At 41.9% G+C, this 19,478-nt stretch overlaps 1 protein-coding gene across 1 annotated transcript in view; it reads right to left on the minus strand.

The window, feature by feature from the left end:
* Nucleotides 1-19,478, minus strand: part of ap1m1 (adaptor related protein complex 1 subunit mu 1) — a 47,578-nt gene that overhangs the window by 12,878 nt on the left and 15,222 nt on the right. Inside the window, exons 2-7 of the mRNA XM_034183040.1 lie at nucleotides 19,214-19,370; nucleotides 19,020-19,087; nucleotides 18,815-18,945; nucleotides 14,880-15,027; nucleotides 11,896-12,022; nucleotides 11,549-11,691 (exon numbers count right to left, since the gene is read on the minus strand). Coding sequence (XP_034038931.1) covers nucleotides 11,549-11,691; nucleotides 11,896-12,022; nucleotides 14,880-15,027; nucleotides 18,815-18,945; nucleotides 19,020-19,087; nucleotides 19,214-19,370 — 774 coding nt within the window. The remainder of the gene's footprint in view (nucleotides 1-11,548; nucleotides 11,692-11,895; nucleotides 12,023-14,879; nucleotides 15,028-18,814; nucleotides 18,946-19,019; nucleotides 19,088-19,213; nucleotides 19,371-19,478) is intronic.

The following is a 19,478-nucleotide window of genomic DNA, read 5'->3' on the forward strand; positions in this document are numbered from 1 at the left end:
AAAAAAAAATTTTTACCACCTTACATATATTTACAATACAGTTACCAAGGCATAAAACAAAGAGTATTAAATTCTTGAAAGCATTCCTTTGTCAATAAAATTTAAAATATTTTTGATAATGCCACCTAATATGTGTTTTACATCTCCAGTATTTGACACTCCAACTGCAATGATGATCAGCTATTAACTTAAACTTTCAAACTTAAAACGGTCTTTTCCTGCTGTTAGTAAAAATTATCTAATTATGTTGAGGTACTACTGATAACATATTTTCCGTATTATGCTTCACAGTATAAAGTGTTTTAACCTCACAACAGTGGAGAGAGAAGAGCAACGTCTTTTATTGTGAAACGTGACCCCGCTGCAGACCTCTGCCCAACATTACCAGGTTAATGGAGCTAAGCTAACGTTAATGTTTTCTTAAAAACAGACTTAAATATTACCAACAGTTTCCCTTCTGTACTGAGTTGTAGGCAGAAAATTGTTCAGTTTGTTCATGAAAAATTTCATTCTTTGATGAATGTAAGGCAGGATGGAAATGGACTTTGGTGCCAAATACAACCCCAATTCCAAAGAAGTTGGGATGTTGTGTGAAATGAAAATAAAAACAGAATGCAATGATTTGCAAATCCTTTTCAACCTATATTCAACTGAATACACCACAAAGGCAAGATATTTAATGTTCAAACTGATAGACATTTTTGTTTTGTGCAAATATTTGCTCATTTTGAAATGGATGCCTGCAACACGTTTCCAAAAAGTTGGGACGGGGAAACAAAAGACTGGGAACGTTGATGAATGCTCAAAGAACACCTAATTGGAAACAGGTGAGTGCCATGATTGGGTATAAAAGGAGCATCCCCAAAAGTTGCAGCTGTTCACAAGCAAAGATGGGGCGTGGATCACCACTTTGTGAAGAACTGCGTCAAAAAATAGGCCAACAGTTTAAGAACAATGTTTCTCAATGTTCAATTACAAGGAATTTAGGGATTCATAATCAGAAGATTCAGAGAATCTGGAGAACTTTCTACATGTAAGTGGGCCGAAAACCAACATTGAATACCTGTGACCTTTGATTCCTCAGGCGGCACTGCATTAAAAACTGACATCACTGTGTAAAGGATCTTACCGCGTGGGCTCAGGAACTCGTGAGAAAGCCATTGTCAATTAACACAGTTCATCACTACATCTACAAGTGCAAGTTAAAACTCTACCATGCAAAGTGAAAGCCAAACATCAACAACATCCAGAAACGCCACCGAGCCCGAGCTCATTTGAAATGGACAAACGCAAAGTGGAAAAGTGTGCTGTGGTCTGATGAGTCCACATTTCAAATTGTTTTTGGAAATCATGGACGTCGTGTCCTCTGGACAAAAGAGGAAAGAGACCATCCAGATTGTTACCAGTGCAAAGTTCAAAAGCCAGCATCTGTGATGGTATGAGGGTGTGTTAGTTACACATCTGTGATGGCGCCATCAATGCTGAAAGGTACATCCAGGTTTTGGAGCAACACATGCTGCCATCCAAGCAACGTCTTTTTCAGGGACATCCCTGCTTATTTCAGCAAGACAATGCCAAGCCACATTCTGCACGTGTTACAACAGCGTGGCTTCATAGTAAAAGTGCGGGTACTAGACTGGCCTGCCTGCAGTCCAGACCAGACCTGTCACCCATTGAAAATGTGTGGCGCATTATGAAGCACAAAATACGACAACGGAGACCCCGGACTGCTGAACAACTGAAGTCGTACATCAAGCAAGAATGGGAAAGAATTCCACCTACAAAGCTTCAACAATTAGTGTCCTCAGTTCACAAACACTTATTGAGTGTTGTTAGAAGGAAAGGTGATGTAACACAGTGGTAAACATACCACTGTCCCAGCTTTTTTGAAACGTGTTGCAGGCATCCATTTCACAATGAGCAAATATTTGCACAAAAACAATGAAGTTTATCAGTTTGAACATGAAATATCTTGTGTTTGTGGTGTATTCAATTGAATATAGGTTGAAGAGGATTTGCAAATTATTGTATTCTGTTTTTATTTACATTTTACACAACGTTCCAACTTCAGTGGAATTGGGGTTGTAAATTAACTATGTATTTGCTGTAAAAACCTATTTCTTTGATTGTGGTGTTTACCTGTAAAGATGCTGTATCAGTTTGTGCAACATAAAATTATTCTGGTGAATTCTCACCATCTGCCAACCCTGCAGCAGTGTGGTGGCAAAGTGGTCGGTGTGCTTGATTTGAAACCACCCATACCCTTTCTCTATGTAATGTGGAGTTATGTCGGGAAGAGGAATCCAGGGTAGAATTTATGCCAAATGAAAATGCTGGCATTGTTTATCTGTGGTCTGATATGGAGCTGATTGCATGTTGAACACCACCTGAAGTGAACATGCCTCCAGCTAACAAAACGAAAGCAATAATGAAAGCCTTTACAGCAGTGGATATGCAACCATAAACTGTTTTAAGAACACAGATTTTAAAAGCATGTTGAGAATAATACAGTCCTGTTAAGTCCCCCCAGTTTTTAATAATAATATTCTAGATAAATAAAGCCGTTTAATGCTGTTTCTTGTTCCATTGTACTGAAAACTTACCGAACTGTGACAAACCACAGTATGGGAACCATGGTTTTTTTGTGTGTGTGTGTTTGTACCATCAACACACACTGGTTATGATGTCTAACTGATACCTGATGACTTGACGGTCTGTGTTAGAAATGAAGAAACAAATGGATTTTGTTTTGTCTGCTAAAATATTCAATTCCTGTTATAAAGAGCAGACAATTCAAGAATTATCGTCCTGACGTCCGGGTGGTGATGTGGCTAGGAGCAGCTGCGTGCTGAAGAGCGGGGGGGCGTTTTGGCTTAATTTAACCAATTATAGACCGCCTACTTTATTAATTTCTAATACAACAACTATCAGAACCTCAGAACTCATGAGTAAATCCATCTCCAAACGCTCCAAACCATCAAATACACTCAAAATTGACAAAATGCTAACTTCTGCGCAGCCTCGGGCTAACAAAGCTAACACAGAGCAAGCCAACTCAGCTAACCCCACGCGTATGGAGGCTAATGATAGCCAAGCTAATATCCCCGGCCACAGTCCAGTTAGAAATGCATCTACAACAAGAGATGATGCTTCCGAAAGGGACACGGGAAATGTGACAGAAATGCCAGTGGGTAAATTAGGAACATGTATCAAGTGGATCTACAAAAGGTTGGGGCTGATGTGATAAGCATCAAAGACAGCATGAACTCCCTAAGAACAGAGATGTCTGACTTGGGGAACAGAATCAGTGAGACCAAGGAGAGAGTGTCCACTTTAGAAGACGGCCAGACAAGCCCAGCCAGCATTACGTCCGACCTAAATGACAAAGTTGCTCGGCTCGAGACTCGACTCCAATATATGGAGAAATACAGCAGACAAAACAACCTGCGGATTAAAGGAATTCCTGAGGATACTGAACAAGGGGGAAAAGTGGTTGAATGCATGATGGACCTGCTGCGCTGTTTAATGCCAGACACCGAGGAGGCTAACAATATGGTGATTGAGCGAGCCCATCACGTGCCCACAATGAGACAGCGAGACCGACAGGACAGAGCAGCCCTCAGGCACATCTTGGTGAGATTTTTGAGGTATGGAGACAGAGGAAAAAGTTCATCTCAGAGCCAGGGATTTCCGCTGGAATGGGAAAAAGGTGGAATTTTTCCCCGACTTCACTAAAGAGGTACAGGATAAGCGGAGCAAGTTTACAGAAGTGAGGCATTTGTGCATGAGGAAAGGACTACGGTACACACTACAATATCCGGCGGTGTTCTGGGTCACACAGAGCGGTGTGTGTCAGCGATTTGAGGGTCCCGCTGCTGCGTAGAGGATCATAAGTGACTACCAAACACAGGATAAGGATGATTAAATAAACCTCACAAGGTATACAGTAAATCACCACAAATGCCACTATTATGCCTAAGAGAGTGGATACAAGTGTGTTGTCACTAATAATATGGGTTCTGTTATTTTATTGTGTGTGTCACGCAAACTACTGGAGAATCATTTACGCAACTAATTTTCTTATAGTGAAATGTTGCGGTTGTAACCGTTTGCTTTACAGTCTTAATTCTGGAGTTATTTCTTGATAGAGATTCAGAATTTGTATTACGTTGGCACTCAAATTTAACAATGAATAATTGCCTAACGTCCGGCTTGGAAGACCTCTGTGCTTTCCACACGGATTGTGGTTTTGAGTTGGTGGTTGGGGGCAAGGGGAGTCTTACTAACTCGTTCATGTTCAAGAGATGGGAGCCAGTCAATTTTTGTTTTTATTTAGGCATAAATACACTGATAAACCAACTGTTAAAATCTAAGAAGAATATAACTATAGATGTGAGATGGAGTCAACAGTCAAAGTATCTTCCTGGAATGTAAATGGTCTTAGGTTCTTTCGTCAAAAGGCGGAAATTGCTCAATTATTTAAAACAAAAGGGCTCTGATGTAATCATGTTACAAGAAACACACATGCTAGAGGCAGATATTGGCAAAATAAAAGGCAGGTGGTATGTTACAGCCTTTCATAACACATACTACCAGAAAAAGCAGGGTGTATCAATCTTATGTGGAAAAAAATAAAAAATAAATAAAATATAGATTCAATGAGAATATAAAGACAAAGATGGGCGAATATTAATTCTGCTGGTAAATGTAGAAGGGCACAATATAATTTTGGGTAATATATATGCTCCAAATATTGGGGACCCTAATTTTTTCTGCATTTAAAGAATATTATTTGAAGTTTGGTGATTTCCCTGTTATTCTAGGTAGGGACTGTAATCAAGTTCTAGATGTCTTTTTGGATAGATCTGGAAAAATATGTTCCTAAAGCTAATAAAACACAGGCATCTATAAAGGCTTTGTGCAAAGATGGAGGCCTCCATGATGTATGGAGACTGTTAAATCCCTCCGCCCGAGATTATGCCTTTTTTTCTAGTAGGCATAATGTTTTCACTCGCATAGATTACCTTTTGATTTCTCATTCATTGGTAGGAAAAGTAGTGAATTGTAATATTGGCACAATTGCATTAACTGATCATGCGCCAACTGATCTTGCTTTTCAATGGGGAGCCCCAAAAGGTAAATCTATGGGATGGAGAATGAATACTAGTATTCTCCACAATGAACTTTTTTTGCTCAAAGCTCAAAAATGACATACAATTTTTCTGAAGCGAATAATGGAACAGCAAAACAGAGCTCAGTGTGGGACGCATTCAAAGCCTATGTCAGTGGCATATTAATACAACAATCATCTCTGCTTAAAAAGCAAGACCAAATTAAAGTTTCAAAGTTAGAAGCTGACTTAAAGTTTGAAAAAGATTATAGAGACAACCCTAGCTCGCCTACACTAGCTGCGCTGGTAAAAGCTAAATACAAGCTGAATACGATTATATCAAAAAAGTTGAATACTCTCTTTACAGAATGAAACAAAAATGGTATAAATCTGGCGAAAAAGCAAGCAAACTACTGGCCAGCCAACTTAAAGCACGACAAGCTTCATGCCAAATTAGTGCTGTCAAAAATAAGCAAGGCAAAATAATCACAAATCACAAAGAAATTAATATTTCTATAAAAACCTCTACATGAAGCAGAGGAATTCTTCGGTCAACTTCATCTCCCCAAAATTTCTGAGAGCTGGCTAAAAATCTGGAACAACCCACAACTCTGGAAGAATTAAAGAAAACTCGAAATAGTTCTCCCAACGGAAAGACCACTGGTATTGACGGGATACCAAATGAATTTTATACAAAATACGAATCAGAACTTTGTCCGCAACTTTAATCAATCAATCAATCAATTTTTTTATATAGCGCCAAATCACAACAAACAGTTGCCCCAAGGCGCTTTATATTGTAAGGCAAGGCCATACAATAATTATGTAAAACCCCAACGGTCAAAACGACCCTCTGTGAGCAAGCACTTGGCTACAGTGGGAAGGAAAAACTCCCTTTTAACAGGAAGAAACCACCAGCAGAACCAGGCTCAGGGAGGGGCAGTCTTCTGCTGGGACTGGTTGGGGCTGAGGGAGAGAACCAGGAAAAAGACATGCTGTGGAGGGGAGCAGAGATCGATCACTAATGATTAAATGCAGAGTGGTGCATACAGAGCAAAAAGAGAAAGAAACAGTGCATCATGGGAACCCCCCAGCAGTCTACGTCTATAGCAGCATAACTAAGGGATGGTTCAGGGTCACCTGATCCAGCCCTAACTATAAGCTTTAGCAAAAAGGAAAGTTTTAAGCCTAATCTTAAAAGTAGAGAGGGTGTCTGTCTCCCTGATCTGAATTGGGAGCTGGTTCCACAGGAGAGGAGCCTGAAAGCTGAAGGCTCTGCCTCCCATTCTACTCTTACAAACCCTAGGAACTACAAGTAAGCCTGCAGTCTGAGAGCGAAGCGCTCTATTGGGGTGATATGGTACTACGAGGTCCCTAAGATAAGATGGGACCTGATTATTCAAAACCTTATAAGTAAGAAGAAGAATTTTAAATTCTATTCTAGAATTAACAGGAAGCCAATGAAGAGAGGCCAATATGGGTGAGATATGCTCTCTCCTTCTAGTCCCCGTCAGTACTCTAGCTGCAGCATTTTGAATTAACTGAAGGCTTTTTAGGGACCTTTTAGGACAACCTGATAATAATGAATTACAATAGTCCAGCCTAGAGGAAATAAATGCATGAATTAGTTTTTCAGCATCACTCTGAGACAAGACCTTTCTGATTTTAGAGATATTGCGTAAATGCAAAAAAGCAGTCCTACATATTTGTTTAATATGCGCTTTGAATGACATATCCTGATCAAAAATGACTCCAAGATTTCTCACAGTATTACTAGAGGTCAGGGTAATGCCATCCAGAGTAAGGATCTGGTTAGACACCATGTTTCTAAGATTTGTGGGGCCAAGTACAATAACTTCAGTTTTATCTGAGTTTAAAAGCAGGAAATTAGAGGTCATCCATGTCTTTATGTCTGTAAGACAATCCTGCAGTTTAGCTAATTGGTGTGTGTGTCCTCTGGCTTCATGGATAGATAAAGCTGGGTATCATCTGCATAACAATGAAAATTTAAGCAATACCGTCTAATAATACTGCCTAAGGGAAGCATGTATAAAGTGAATAAAATTGGTCCTAGCACAGAACCTTGAGGAACTCCATAATTAACTTTAGTCTGTGAAGAAGATTCCCCATTTACATGAACAAATTGTAATCTATTAGACAAATATGATTCAAACCACCGCAGCGCAGTGCCTTTAATACCTATGGCATGCTCTAATCTCTGTAATAAAATTTTATGGTCAACAGTATCAAAAGCAGCACTGAGGTCTAACAGAACAAGCACAGAGATGAGTCCACTGTCCGAGGCCATAAGAAGATCATTTGTAACCTTCACTAATGCTGTTTCTGTACTATGATGAATTCTAAAACCTGACTGAAACTCTTCAAATAGACCATTCCTCTGCAGATGATCAGTTAGCTGTTTTACAACTACCCTTTAAAGTATTCAACTCTGCCATCTTCTCTCAAAAACTAAGAGAGGTGGTAGGTAATTGTGGTAGATAATTATGAGCCTCTGATTCAGAAAACTGACCTGCTTCTAAAAGGATGGGATAAACTCCAGATTTCATTATGGTACAGAATACAGGAAATCAAAATGGTTATTGCTCCTAAATTGAATTCTCTCTTCAGTTTACTGCATCTCACAGTTCCACAATCAATATTTAAAACAATAGACAAACTAATAAATACATTTGTGTGGGCAGGCAAACGACCCAGAATGACTTAAAAAAACTCCAGGCAAGTACAACCCATGAAGGACTAAATTTGCCTAATTTAAACTATATCATGACGCATTCACAGCTGCCCAAATAGCCTCACTTTTATCAAATAAGGATGATAAACCATTATGGGTACAGCTGGAAGATGAACTCAATGCCCAATGGCTGAACATTATTTGTCTCAAGTCCCCAGTGTCACCATTAAATCCAACCCAATTATAATGCATACGCGGAAAGTGTGGTTGCAGCTTAATAAAAGAAAAAAAAGTCCCCTTTCCTCATTGGCTCAGCGTCAATTTGGAAAAATCCTATGCTTATGATAGGAGGGAGGACTGTATTCTGGGGACAGTGGTTTAGTAAAGGAATTTGTCAGATAGAACATGTTTTTCAAGATAATAAATTTAAAACTTTTGAAGATCTTCAATTAACTTACGGCCTCTGCAACAAAGAATTCTGGCAGTATATCCAGCTGAAGGACTGCCTGACGAAACTACCGACATCTTTCTCTATTATTCCTTCCAAATCACTGGTGCAATCTAAATTTCAAAAATTGCGTAGTCTACCTCATCTAGTCAGCAATATGTATAAATATTTAAATGAAGATACTAGTGATGCTAATAAAGGATTGAAGGATGTTTGGGAAAAAGATCTGGAGGCAAATTTTAATAGAGATGAATGAAACACCCTGGTTAAACATATGATGAAGACGATAAGGGATGCACATTCTAAGCTTATACAATTTAAAATACTGAATAGACTATATTGGACACCTGTGAAGTTACAAAGGGCTAAGATCAGTCTATCCGATATTTGCTGGAGATGTCACTCCGCCCCTGGGGATATGCTTCATATGTTTCTGACTTGTCCCAATCTTGATGGCTACTTGGGAAACATTATGGAAAAATTATGTAACTGTCGTAATGTTAAAATTGTTCCGACACCTCAGTTATGCCTTCTGAATGTACTGGATTCTAGCACTGGTATAACAGGGGAAAAGGCACTTTGGCTGAAGACTGCCCTGAATACAGCCAAAAGGATCAGCTTAAGACATTGGAAAGGACAGAATGGCCACACGTTTTCAGAGTGGTTCACTGTCTTGTCAGAAACTGCTTCATTTGAACAACTCATCTGTAAAATAAATGGACAACTGGACACATATGAAAGAATTTGGGAACCGAACTGCACAACACTGGTGGCTGAGGCAGATCCTAAGTGGGACGACTCTGATGTACAGATTATTATGTTTTATTTGCATATAATGATGGATGTTACTTCTGTATTTGCTGAAAGAAGGAATAAATAAATACACAACTGAAAAAATAAAATATCGTCCTTCTGTTCCTTCATGTTCATGAACCATGGCCATGGACGTAAGTAAAAGGAAGTAATGAACTAACATGAATGAATTGATGCGGTCATATCACGAACACATCAGCCAGCTCTGTGCATCCAGCGCGCAGTGTGCCGATGGACACCATGTCATGTGGATTATAACTCATGTGGTAGATGTGACATTTGGCTCACCGGCCGTTCACAGGATCAGACGGATAATTTCACACGGGGCAGCCTGGCTGATGGTATCAGCAGTGTGCACTGAGGTGCAGCTGAACACGGTCCAAAAGGTGATATGTGTTTTTTTTTGTACCATGTCAAGAGAGCCCACTGACACATGTGCATCATGGTGGCATGTTGAGAGGTGATGTTCTTCATGGCATGATATGTGTTCTCCAGCTGTGAGTATCAATGACACAGCGGTCAGGTACAGCTCTGGCTGCATGGTCATCGCCGTGTGCACTGAGACATGGTTGGGGGCGATCCAGAGGTAATCTAATATGTTTTTTACTTTTCACCATGTCGTCATCATTTGCAAACACGGGTGCACCACTGTGCCTTGCACATAGGTGATTTGAGCACGTGACAATATGTGTTCCCCAGGTTTGCAATGCGGTGGCTGAGATGTGGAGTGGCGCAAGCTGCAGGAATGCAGTCACTGGTCGTGGGCAACTCCCTCCCTGCTTGATTTCGAATGACATCCAACCCGTGACGTGATTACATGTCAGCCACAGCCCCTGACAAACATAATTGCAGTGGGTGTGTGCGCGTGTGATTATGTCTATATGGACATGATCACATCACCGTCGAGCGATACACCCAGCTGTCCGGAGCAGGAACGCACTCACATGAATGGGCTCACGGCTCCAGAATGTGGGGCAATTGAGCTGCCCACGCTTATCTGTCAGTCAGGCTGTCACATGTCCTATGGACCGTGTGGACGCTGCAATCGCGTGTCACGTTCCTGTCCGGTCAGATGACACACTGGTGCTGTGACACACTGCCAGAGTGGCTGGGTTTTTATTTTTATCTCTGTTGTGGTTGTGTGGCAATGCTGCTGGCAGGGTGATTCCACCTCCAGCGGGAAATGCTGGGTGTTCTATAGCTGTCAGCTGTTCCATTATGGACATGACAGGCATCCAGACATGTGCACTGCGCTGACAACGATCACACTGCACTGTGGCCTCCATTCGAGCCTTCGCCACCTCAGCCGCACCTGGACAATGTAGGCTTGTGGTGCGAGGGGGGAAGAGATACAACACACTTACAAACCATTTGTGTTGCTGGGGGGGGTGCACCACACACTCGCACGCCTTTGGTATTGCTTTGGGGGAAACGGCACACTCGTGGGACACTTAGAAAATGCAGGGCCATTCGCACAGCCATCTCAAAAGTGGTCGCCTGCGCTCTACTTTCGTGCTGGCTGCGTGAATGGCCCCGCCTTTTCTAAGTGCCTCATGAGTGGTGTTGGACGTTCGTAAGTGGCACCTGGCCTCCGGCCGAGAGTGGGTCAAATGGGTGCTTGCACGCCATTCGGCCTCTGGTGTGAAGGTTGCCTTGATCGTGCCATTCAGCCAGGGTTCGATGTGGCCAATGATTTCGTGCAGCTCCTCAGCCGCAGCACATTATGTCCGGCCTGCGTTCGACATGCCGTGCAACTGTTGTGAGCACAATTAGATGGCAGTGCAACCTCATCTTGCCCGCCCTTCGAATGAGTTTGGGCATGAGCAACACGCGAATGTAGAGTGCATGTGCTGTGCCCAAATGGATGTGGCAACTGCTGTATGAGGCATTCCAAGTGCGGCTCCGATTTTTCACGAGTGCCTTTCAAATCCTCCTTTGTGCACCATTTGGCCTCATTCGTGTTATGTGTGAAGGCGCCATAAACCATGTTTCATTTTCATATAGCTGTGGCCGCTGATGAAGCAGCACAAACAGCACTGTAAGAAAAGGTAAAAAATAAAATAATAATAATAAGTACTCTGGGAAAACCTCTTTGTAAATGGACTGCATTTATATAGCGCTTTTCCATCTATATCAGAAGCTCAAAGCACTTTTCATTAATGCCTTTCATTCACCCAGTCACACATACACTCACACACCAATGTCACCAATGTGTTGTCATGCAAAGCGTTCACTACACACCGGGAGCAACATGGGGATTAAGGACCTTGTCCAAGGGCCCTTACTAATTTTCCAGCCAGACAGGGGTTTGAACAGAGAATCCTCTGGTCTCACGCCCACTGCTTAACCATCAGACCATCACCTCCCCTTTGACTGATCCATAGACTAACTTTTGTAGGCAGTAAAAACACATCCGGAGGTTCAGCTGCTCCAAGTACTAGAACACAGTACTGTAATCCACAGTGGAACTTTTAATATTACTCACGTGAGTGTTGAGGCGGTAAGACATGAGCTCAAACTCTCCATCGGGGGGGATGAAGGAGATGGTGCGATCGTTTTCAAAACGAGACAAACGGACACACTGATGAAATTTCACATCTTCCAACTCCACTGATTTACTCTTCCCTCCTGTATAAAGCAACAAAACTGAGCATTTCAAACAATGTTCATGTCTTTGTACAGTATTCTGAATTAAATTTGAAATATACTCTGAGTTTTTATTCTCTAGTCCACAGACATCTAAGAGGAACTTTTTTCCCCTCCTCTTTTTACATTTTAAATTATCAAAACTGTCATCAGTTTCTTGCATAAATTAGTCAAGAAAGAACTCACGTCCAGTGTTTTCAAACAGAACCTTGTCATTAAGGCCCAGACGCAACTCTGGCATTCCAGACAGGAACACACGCATCTTAATGGAGCCCACAATTTCACTACGCAGAACATTCCCATTGGCACTAACCTGACAAAATACAGAGTACATGTGTCAGTGGTTCACAGTAAAGCCTGGGTCCCACCGAATAATGAAGGATGAAGAAGGAGCCACGCATGGGTGCGTCCCGATTATTCGAAGAATGACACGTTTTCATCTATCACGTATCCGCTATGAAGGTGCCTCTATGTGCCTCTCTGTGCCCCGCATGTGCCATGTAGCAGCCTCTAGTGAGCCACGACCGACCTGTCATTACAGCCTCAAATGGCTCGCATCAGCCACACTAAGCCACGTAGTGCCATGACAGCGCCATGATAACGCCATGTTGGCGCACGTTTAGGCATGCGTTTGGTCCAAACCTCCAGCCCTCCCACACCTGGTCCCTTTAAAGTGTGGCTTTGCAATTCACAGATTCACAGCAGCATTTAAAGATGTCCCTTTTTTTTTTTTTTTTTTTTTAAACGTGTGTAAGTGTGTAAGTTCAGTTACACTTCATCGCTGCAGCAAAAAGTATCACTGAGAAGGTACACCCAGTTGCGATTCCAACCTCCAGCCTCTGCCAGTTGGTCGTGAAGTCACCCGAAGAGAAGCGCATCTTAAATTTCCCAAAGTAGTCCTGGAGGAGTAGCTGGACTTTATCAGGGACATGGTAGGCTTTGAGTGTATAATGGACCAACTTATGGGGCACTGTACCATAGGCGTTTGTTAGATCAAGCCACAGGACTGCTAGATCCCCATTGTTCTTCTTAGCATCCTCAATAATCCTGGATATAATGCTGTTGTGCTCGAGACAACCCGGTACTCCTGGGACTCCACCTTTTTGTACTGATGTATCAATGTACCTGTTGCTTATCAGAAACTGTGTTAGCCTCTTTGCCACTACTCCAAAAAACACTTTGCCCTCCACGTTCAACAGTGATATTGTGCGGAAATCTTTCAGGCTGGCCGAGTCCTCCTGTTTGGGAATGAAGCATCCTTCGGCTAAGAGAAAACTGTCCGGCAGCTGGTTCTTCCTCCACACCACCTTAAGTAATCTCTACAGTCGCCTTCTCAGCCGCTCGCAGTTCTTATATACCCTGTACGGAATCCCGTTTGGGCCCGGTGCTGATGCTCCCCTAGCCTTCCGGATGAAGTCGTTAACCTCCTGCCATCTGAGCTCCCCGACATCAAACGAAATGGCTGGCTCTCCGGGACAGCTAAGCTTTCCTTCCAGGTTTAGCTCCTCCTCACGCCTCGGGTCACTGTGCACCTTACGGAGGTATTCTTCAACCTCCTCCCTAAAAGCCTTAAGCACTCTTGACCTTTTTACTCCAAGGAGCTTCGACAGGTACTTGAAGGGGTTTGTTGTAAATTTCACCCTCTCCTTCTCACGCCTCCTAACCCTCCGCTGGCACTCTGCTCTGCGCAAGGTCTTAATGCGCTCCCTCAGGATGCCTCGCATTTCTGTAAGTGACGCTTTCTCCTCCTCACGAGCTTGCAGGAAGGCCTTCTTAAGTCTTCTCAGATCACCTCTGAGCTTCGCAATCTCCCTTAGGCGTTTGTTTTCCTTGCTCTGTTGAGGGCCTCGGCATATATATATATATATTTCTTCCGCAGCTTACAAGTCACCATGATACAACTTTTAACTTTGTGTTATGTCTTCAAAATCGGTCTTTTGTGCGCTCTCCATCTGTGTTGCCGCACAGCTTCTGCTCTTAGCTGCTCCACTGGAGTTATCTTCCATGGCTTTAAACACACATCCACTTTCAAGCAGTCACCCAAATTTTAACTTTGTGTTCATCCAATATTGACTGAAAAATCGCTCTTTTGTGAGCTGACGTTCTGCCTAAATGCTCATTTGAAGCGTGATGATGAGTCACTGCCTCAGTGCGCACACACAGCGGAGCTCATGTGATCCATTAATTCCAGAAGTGATTAGAGGTGTTTTCAGCATCCAAGGTTTGACAGAAAATGATTAATCCGTTACAAAATAACTATTTTATATAGAGTCCAGCGCACAGAGCAGGTGGAATTATGTGCGCAAGAGGAGAGCCGCTCCAAAAATAGCCTCTCAGGTCCTGCCTCAGTGCGCGCACACAGCGGAGATCATGTGATCCATTAACAACATATTAAATCAACATACTTTTACATACAACAGACATCAACATACAGACATACTTTTACAGCTAGGAACTGTTTTATCAAGCTATAAAAAAAAACATTAAAAATAATTACCTTAAGCTGTTCAAAATACATTCCACATGGAGCAGGAAAGAGAGGGAAAAAAGCATCCAGATGAAACAGTCCTCTGTGATTCCAGAAGTGATTAGAGGTGTTTTCAGCATCCAAGGTTTGAGAGAAAATGATTCATCTGCTACAAAATAATTATTTTATATAAAGTCCAGCGCACAGAGCAGGTGGAATTGTGTGCTCAAGAGGAGAGCCGCTCCAAAAATAGCCTCTCAGGTCCTGCGAAGGTGCCAGGCGCACGGATAATGGACTTTTAGCAGACTCGTAAGCACCACGCAAATGCCTCTAAGCCATCGCAGTAACTCGAACACAAACTGCGCCACGCTGTTGTTGCTAAATTTTGAACTTCTTGAAATTAGCGCCACGCTCAAAGAGGAGCCTCGTTAACTGAAGATAATGTGTCTAAGAGCCATTCAGAGCCATGAAACTCCCACGATAGTTGAAGAAACCCTCTCATAGCAAAGAAAACATGTTGCGTGGCTCCTTCATCTTTCATTATTCGGTGGGACCCAGGCTTAACCCTACAGTATCTGTCTTTTAATTAAATTATTTCTAAACAAAGCAAAAATAAATACTCTTAGCCTTTTGTGACACACACAGGCTGGATGTTTATGAACAAATGAACCCTAAGACTGAACACAGGCCCTCACATTCTTACCAGGAGGTTAACTGACTCAATGACATCCAAGAAGACCTCGTTTTTCCTATACTTAATGCCCTCTGATCTCCAGGAGACAGCGTTGGTGACAGTGGCAGGGGGCCGGGGGGCACCAGTATCCAGCTTGTGTCCCTCCTGGGTTATGTATCTGACAAAAGCAAATATGAACAGCCATGATGCATGAAGGCAAAACAGACTAACTTAAATGAACCGACTGCAATTGTATTTTCCGGAGCGCAAGTCACAAAGGGGTTTTTTTTTTTTTGTTTTACTGGTTTGGGAGATCCTGCAACTTGCACTCCAGCGCAACTTCTATACCAAAAAAAAAAAAAAAAAAAAATCTTGCATTCCTTGTTATTGTTAATGATTATCATAACTATTTATATAGGGCTTTCCTAGGAATCACAGCAATAAACAAATTCTGATAATTAAAAAGTAATATTACAGTACACTACAATCATGCACAAAACCCGCAAATTAAAGAGCAGATTGAGATTATATATATATATATATATATACACACGTATATATATATATATATATATATATATATATATATATATATATATATATATACACACACACACACGTGTATATATATATATACACTCAACAAAAATATAAACGCAACACCTTTGGTTTTGCTCCCATTTTGTATGAGATGAACTCAAAGATCTAAAACTTTTTCCACATACACAATATCACCATTTCCCTCAAATATTGTTCACAAACCAGTCTAAATCTGTGATAGTGAGCACTTCTCCTTTGCTGAGATAATCCATCCCACCTCACAGCTGTGCCATATCAAGATGCTGATTAGACACCATGATTAGTGCACAGGTGTGCCTTAGACTGCCCACAATAAAAGGCCACTCTGAAAGGTGCAGTTTTATCACACAGCACAATGCCACAGATGTCGCAAGATTTGAGGGAGCGTGCAATTGGCATGCTGACAGCAGGAATGTCAACCAGAGCTGTTGCTCGTGTATTGAATGTTCATTTCTCTACCATAAGCCGTATCCAAAGGTGTTTCAGAGAATTTGGCAGTACATCCAACCAGCCTCACAACCGCAGACCACGTGTAACCACACCAGACCAGGACCTCCACATCCAGCATGTTCAGCTCCAAGATTGTCTGAGACCAGCCACTCAGACAGCTGCTGAAACAATCGGTTTGCATAACCAAAGAATTTCTGCACAAACTGTCAGAAACCGTCTCAGGCAAGCTCATCTGCATGCTCGTCGTCCTCATCGGGGTCTCGACCTGGCTCCAGTTCGTCGTCGTAACCGACTTGAGTGGGCAAATGCTCACATTTGCTGGCGTTTGGCACGTTGGAGAGGTGTTCTCTTCATGGATGAATCCCGGTTCACACTGTTCAGGGCAGATGGCAGACAGCGTGTGTGGCGTCGTGTGGGTGAGCGGTTTTCTGATGTCAATGTTGTGGATCGAGTGGCCCATGGTGGCGGTGGGCTTATGGTATGGGCAGGCATCTGTTATGGACAAAGAACAGGTGCATTTTATTGATGGCAATTTGAATGCACAGCGATACCGTGACAAGATCCTGAGGCCCATTGTTGTGCCATACATCCAAGAACATCACCTCATGTTGCAGCAGGATAATGCACGGCCCCATGTTGCAAGGATCTGTACACAATTCTTGGAAACTGAAAATGTCCCAGTTCTTGCATACTCACCGGACATGTCACCCATTGAGCATTTCTGGGATGCTCTGGACCAGCGTATACAACAGCGTGTACCAGTTCCTGCCAATATCCAGCAACTTCGCACAGCCATTGAAGAGGAGTGGACCAACATTCCACAGGCCACAACTGACAACCTGATCAACTCTATGCAAAGGAGATGTGTTGCACTGCATGAGGCAAATGGTGGTCACACCAGATACTGACTGGTATCCCCCCCCCCCCCCAATAAAACAAAACTGCACCTTTCAGAGTGGCCTTTTATTGTGGGCAGTCTAAGGCACACCTGTGCACTAATCATGGTGTCTAATCAGCATCTTGATATGGCACACCTGTGAGGTGGGATGGATTATCTCAGCAAAGGAGAAGTGCTCACTATCACAGATTTAGACTGGTTTGTGAACAATATTTGAGGGAAATGGTGATATTATGTATGTGGAAAAAGTTTTAGATGTTTGAGTTCATCTCATACAAAATGGGAGCAAAACCAAAAGTGTTGCGTTTATATTTTTGTTGAGTATATATATATATATATATATATTTTATTGTACTGTTTCTAAGGCTTTAAGCCACTAATCCCTGTTCATCTGATCATTTCTTTTGTCCAAACTGTCCATCGCATATTTGTTTGTCCATCTTGCATATTTCGGGAATTTAACAGTCCTTATGGTACGCAACACAAAGCCACTGATTGTGCATAAAGCCACTATTTTTTTCTCCATGTTGCTGCTGACCAGCAATCTGTGTGCATCTGACAATTTATCTTTTTTGTACAATAACATACAATAATTTGTCTAACACTTTTATTTAAGAGCTTGCTAATTTTTTGTAATTTAAAAGTCCTTAAATTAAGTAACTGATTTCCACATACAGAAGTAAAATGGGACTTATACTCCAGTGCTACTTATACAAGTCTTTACCTCTAAGAGGCATTTTTGACATACTCGGATATGACTTGGACTCTGGAAAATATGGTAAATCAAAAAAGTAAGGCTCATATTTAGACAGGATCGGCCTGCCAATATGTAGACGTGGGTTCAAATCCCTCTCATGCTACCCATCTGTGTCCTTGTCCAAGACACTTAATCAACATTGTCCCTCTCCACCAAGCTGTAAATGGGTACCAGCCATAACCTGCATCAGACTGGTGTCCCATCCAGGGGGAGTTGCAGACTGCCATCAGTTTGACATTACGGAATATGGAGAGAAGCACCAGGACCAACGGGCCTCTATAAGACTCCTACTTCATATTTAGACAAGGGGTCTTGTCCGTATTACAGCTCAAAACATATAGGGGGTCGTCAACTAATAGCTTGCCAACTACTTAGAACAGCTTTAAAATATTAACTTGATAATGGCAAAGTCACACCATTTTTAAAACTTTGGTTTAACTGACATATCGATACCCCAATCCTCCACCTCATGCGATAAGTTCCAGTGGGTGCTAATGAATTGTTTTATTTTTAGGAGTTCAAGTGGGATTTTGCAAGTGGGGGAACACTAAAATTCAGTGTGGCAATGCAGTTGGGAAAAACTGACAAACATCAAAATAGCTCCGACATTGATTTGTACAGAGAGCACCAATGAACTTCTTTGTGGACCATCAATAATGCTGCATCGCAGCTAGCTGTCTCTGAATCCATTGTCATTGTATGTCCTAGTGAGGTGCGATTATGCACAGGTTCATCATGACACAGCTGGACTCAGCAAATGCAAGATTCAAACGTTTCAGGTCGATGTTGGGCTGCCAGATGTGTTCAACTTTCATGTGCAACTGCAAACTGGACAAACTTATTTAAAGTGAAATTATAATTTGATTATGGGACACAAGTGGTCAGAGCATTAATATAAGCTGTGGTTAGATTGTCTTAGCCTCCACAGCTAACAGTATAACACAGTGTTAACACAAAATGAAACTTACTCGTCTTCAAAAAACAAACAGCAGCAAAAAAAAAAAAAAAAGGATCTATCTTTTAGGTGCTTCAAGAAATTTGACATTTCCTTTGGTCTGAAATGCACAATGGGGTGTTTGCGAAAGGCTTTTGGAAATTAATCATTACTTTTCACTTGGAGTTTAGTGGCAATTGCGCAAAAAGTTAGGGAAAGTATCAGTTCACTTTAACCCCTGATTATTATTATATTTTACAGAAAGTGATTTTTGCAGATCAAGTCAGTCTGGGAACATGCACTTTTGGTGGATTCCCATAGGTTTGCTGCCAAAGATTTATACTCACTCTTGTAGAATTTTGCTGTCGGTGGTCTGAGGGTAACCAAAGTCCATCAGCTCATCCATCAGCTCATATATGATGACAAAGTTGTCTCGAATACTCTCTTCTTCCAATTCCTTGAAGTATTCAGAAAACACCTGAAGGACACAAGAGTCAGTATGTATAGCTTTGTTAATGCTGACTTATGTAAGACTGCCGATAAAGCAGGTACCTGCACAATTTTGTACAAGAAAGAGAAAACCAGGGAGACACTGGCATTTTTCTTGGATGTTGCAACCACTGAGGTGAAGTGTGTTAAGCATTTTGGGAACAAAAGTTGAAAATCCATGAAGCACAGAACTACTATAACTGTAAGTTTTAAAATATTTTTCTGGTACATGTATCATTGAGAAACAATAAGGATACAGTAGAGGTTATTGTGCTTGATCCACATGAAGCGGACTCCCCCATGGGCCAGGATTGGAGAGAGCGTCCCCTCTTCCTCCTTGTCCATCAGAAGGGTCATGAAGTGCTCAATTTCTGACATGTCCACATCTCCTCTGTAATTTCGACACACAAGGACCTGAAAGCAAAAACCAGTACATTATTTGTATGGAAAAGGTATTATTTGTATGTATAATTTTTGCATAGTCACAGTGTTTACAACAGATATTTGTGCATTTTTCACAAA

The sequence above is a fragment of the Thalassophryne amazonica genome, chromosome 12, assembly GCF_902500255.1.
Source record: "Thalassophryne amazonica chromosome 12, fThaAma1.1, whole genome shotgun sequence".
Classification (NCBI taxonomy): Eukaryota; Metazoa; Chordata; class Actinopteri; order Batrachoidiformes; family Batrachoididae; genus Thalassophryne; species Thalassophryne amazonica.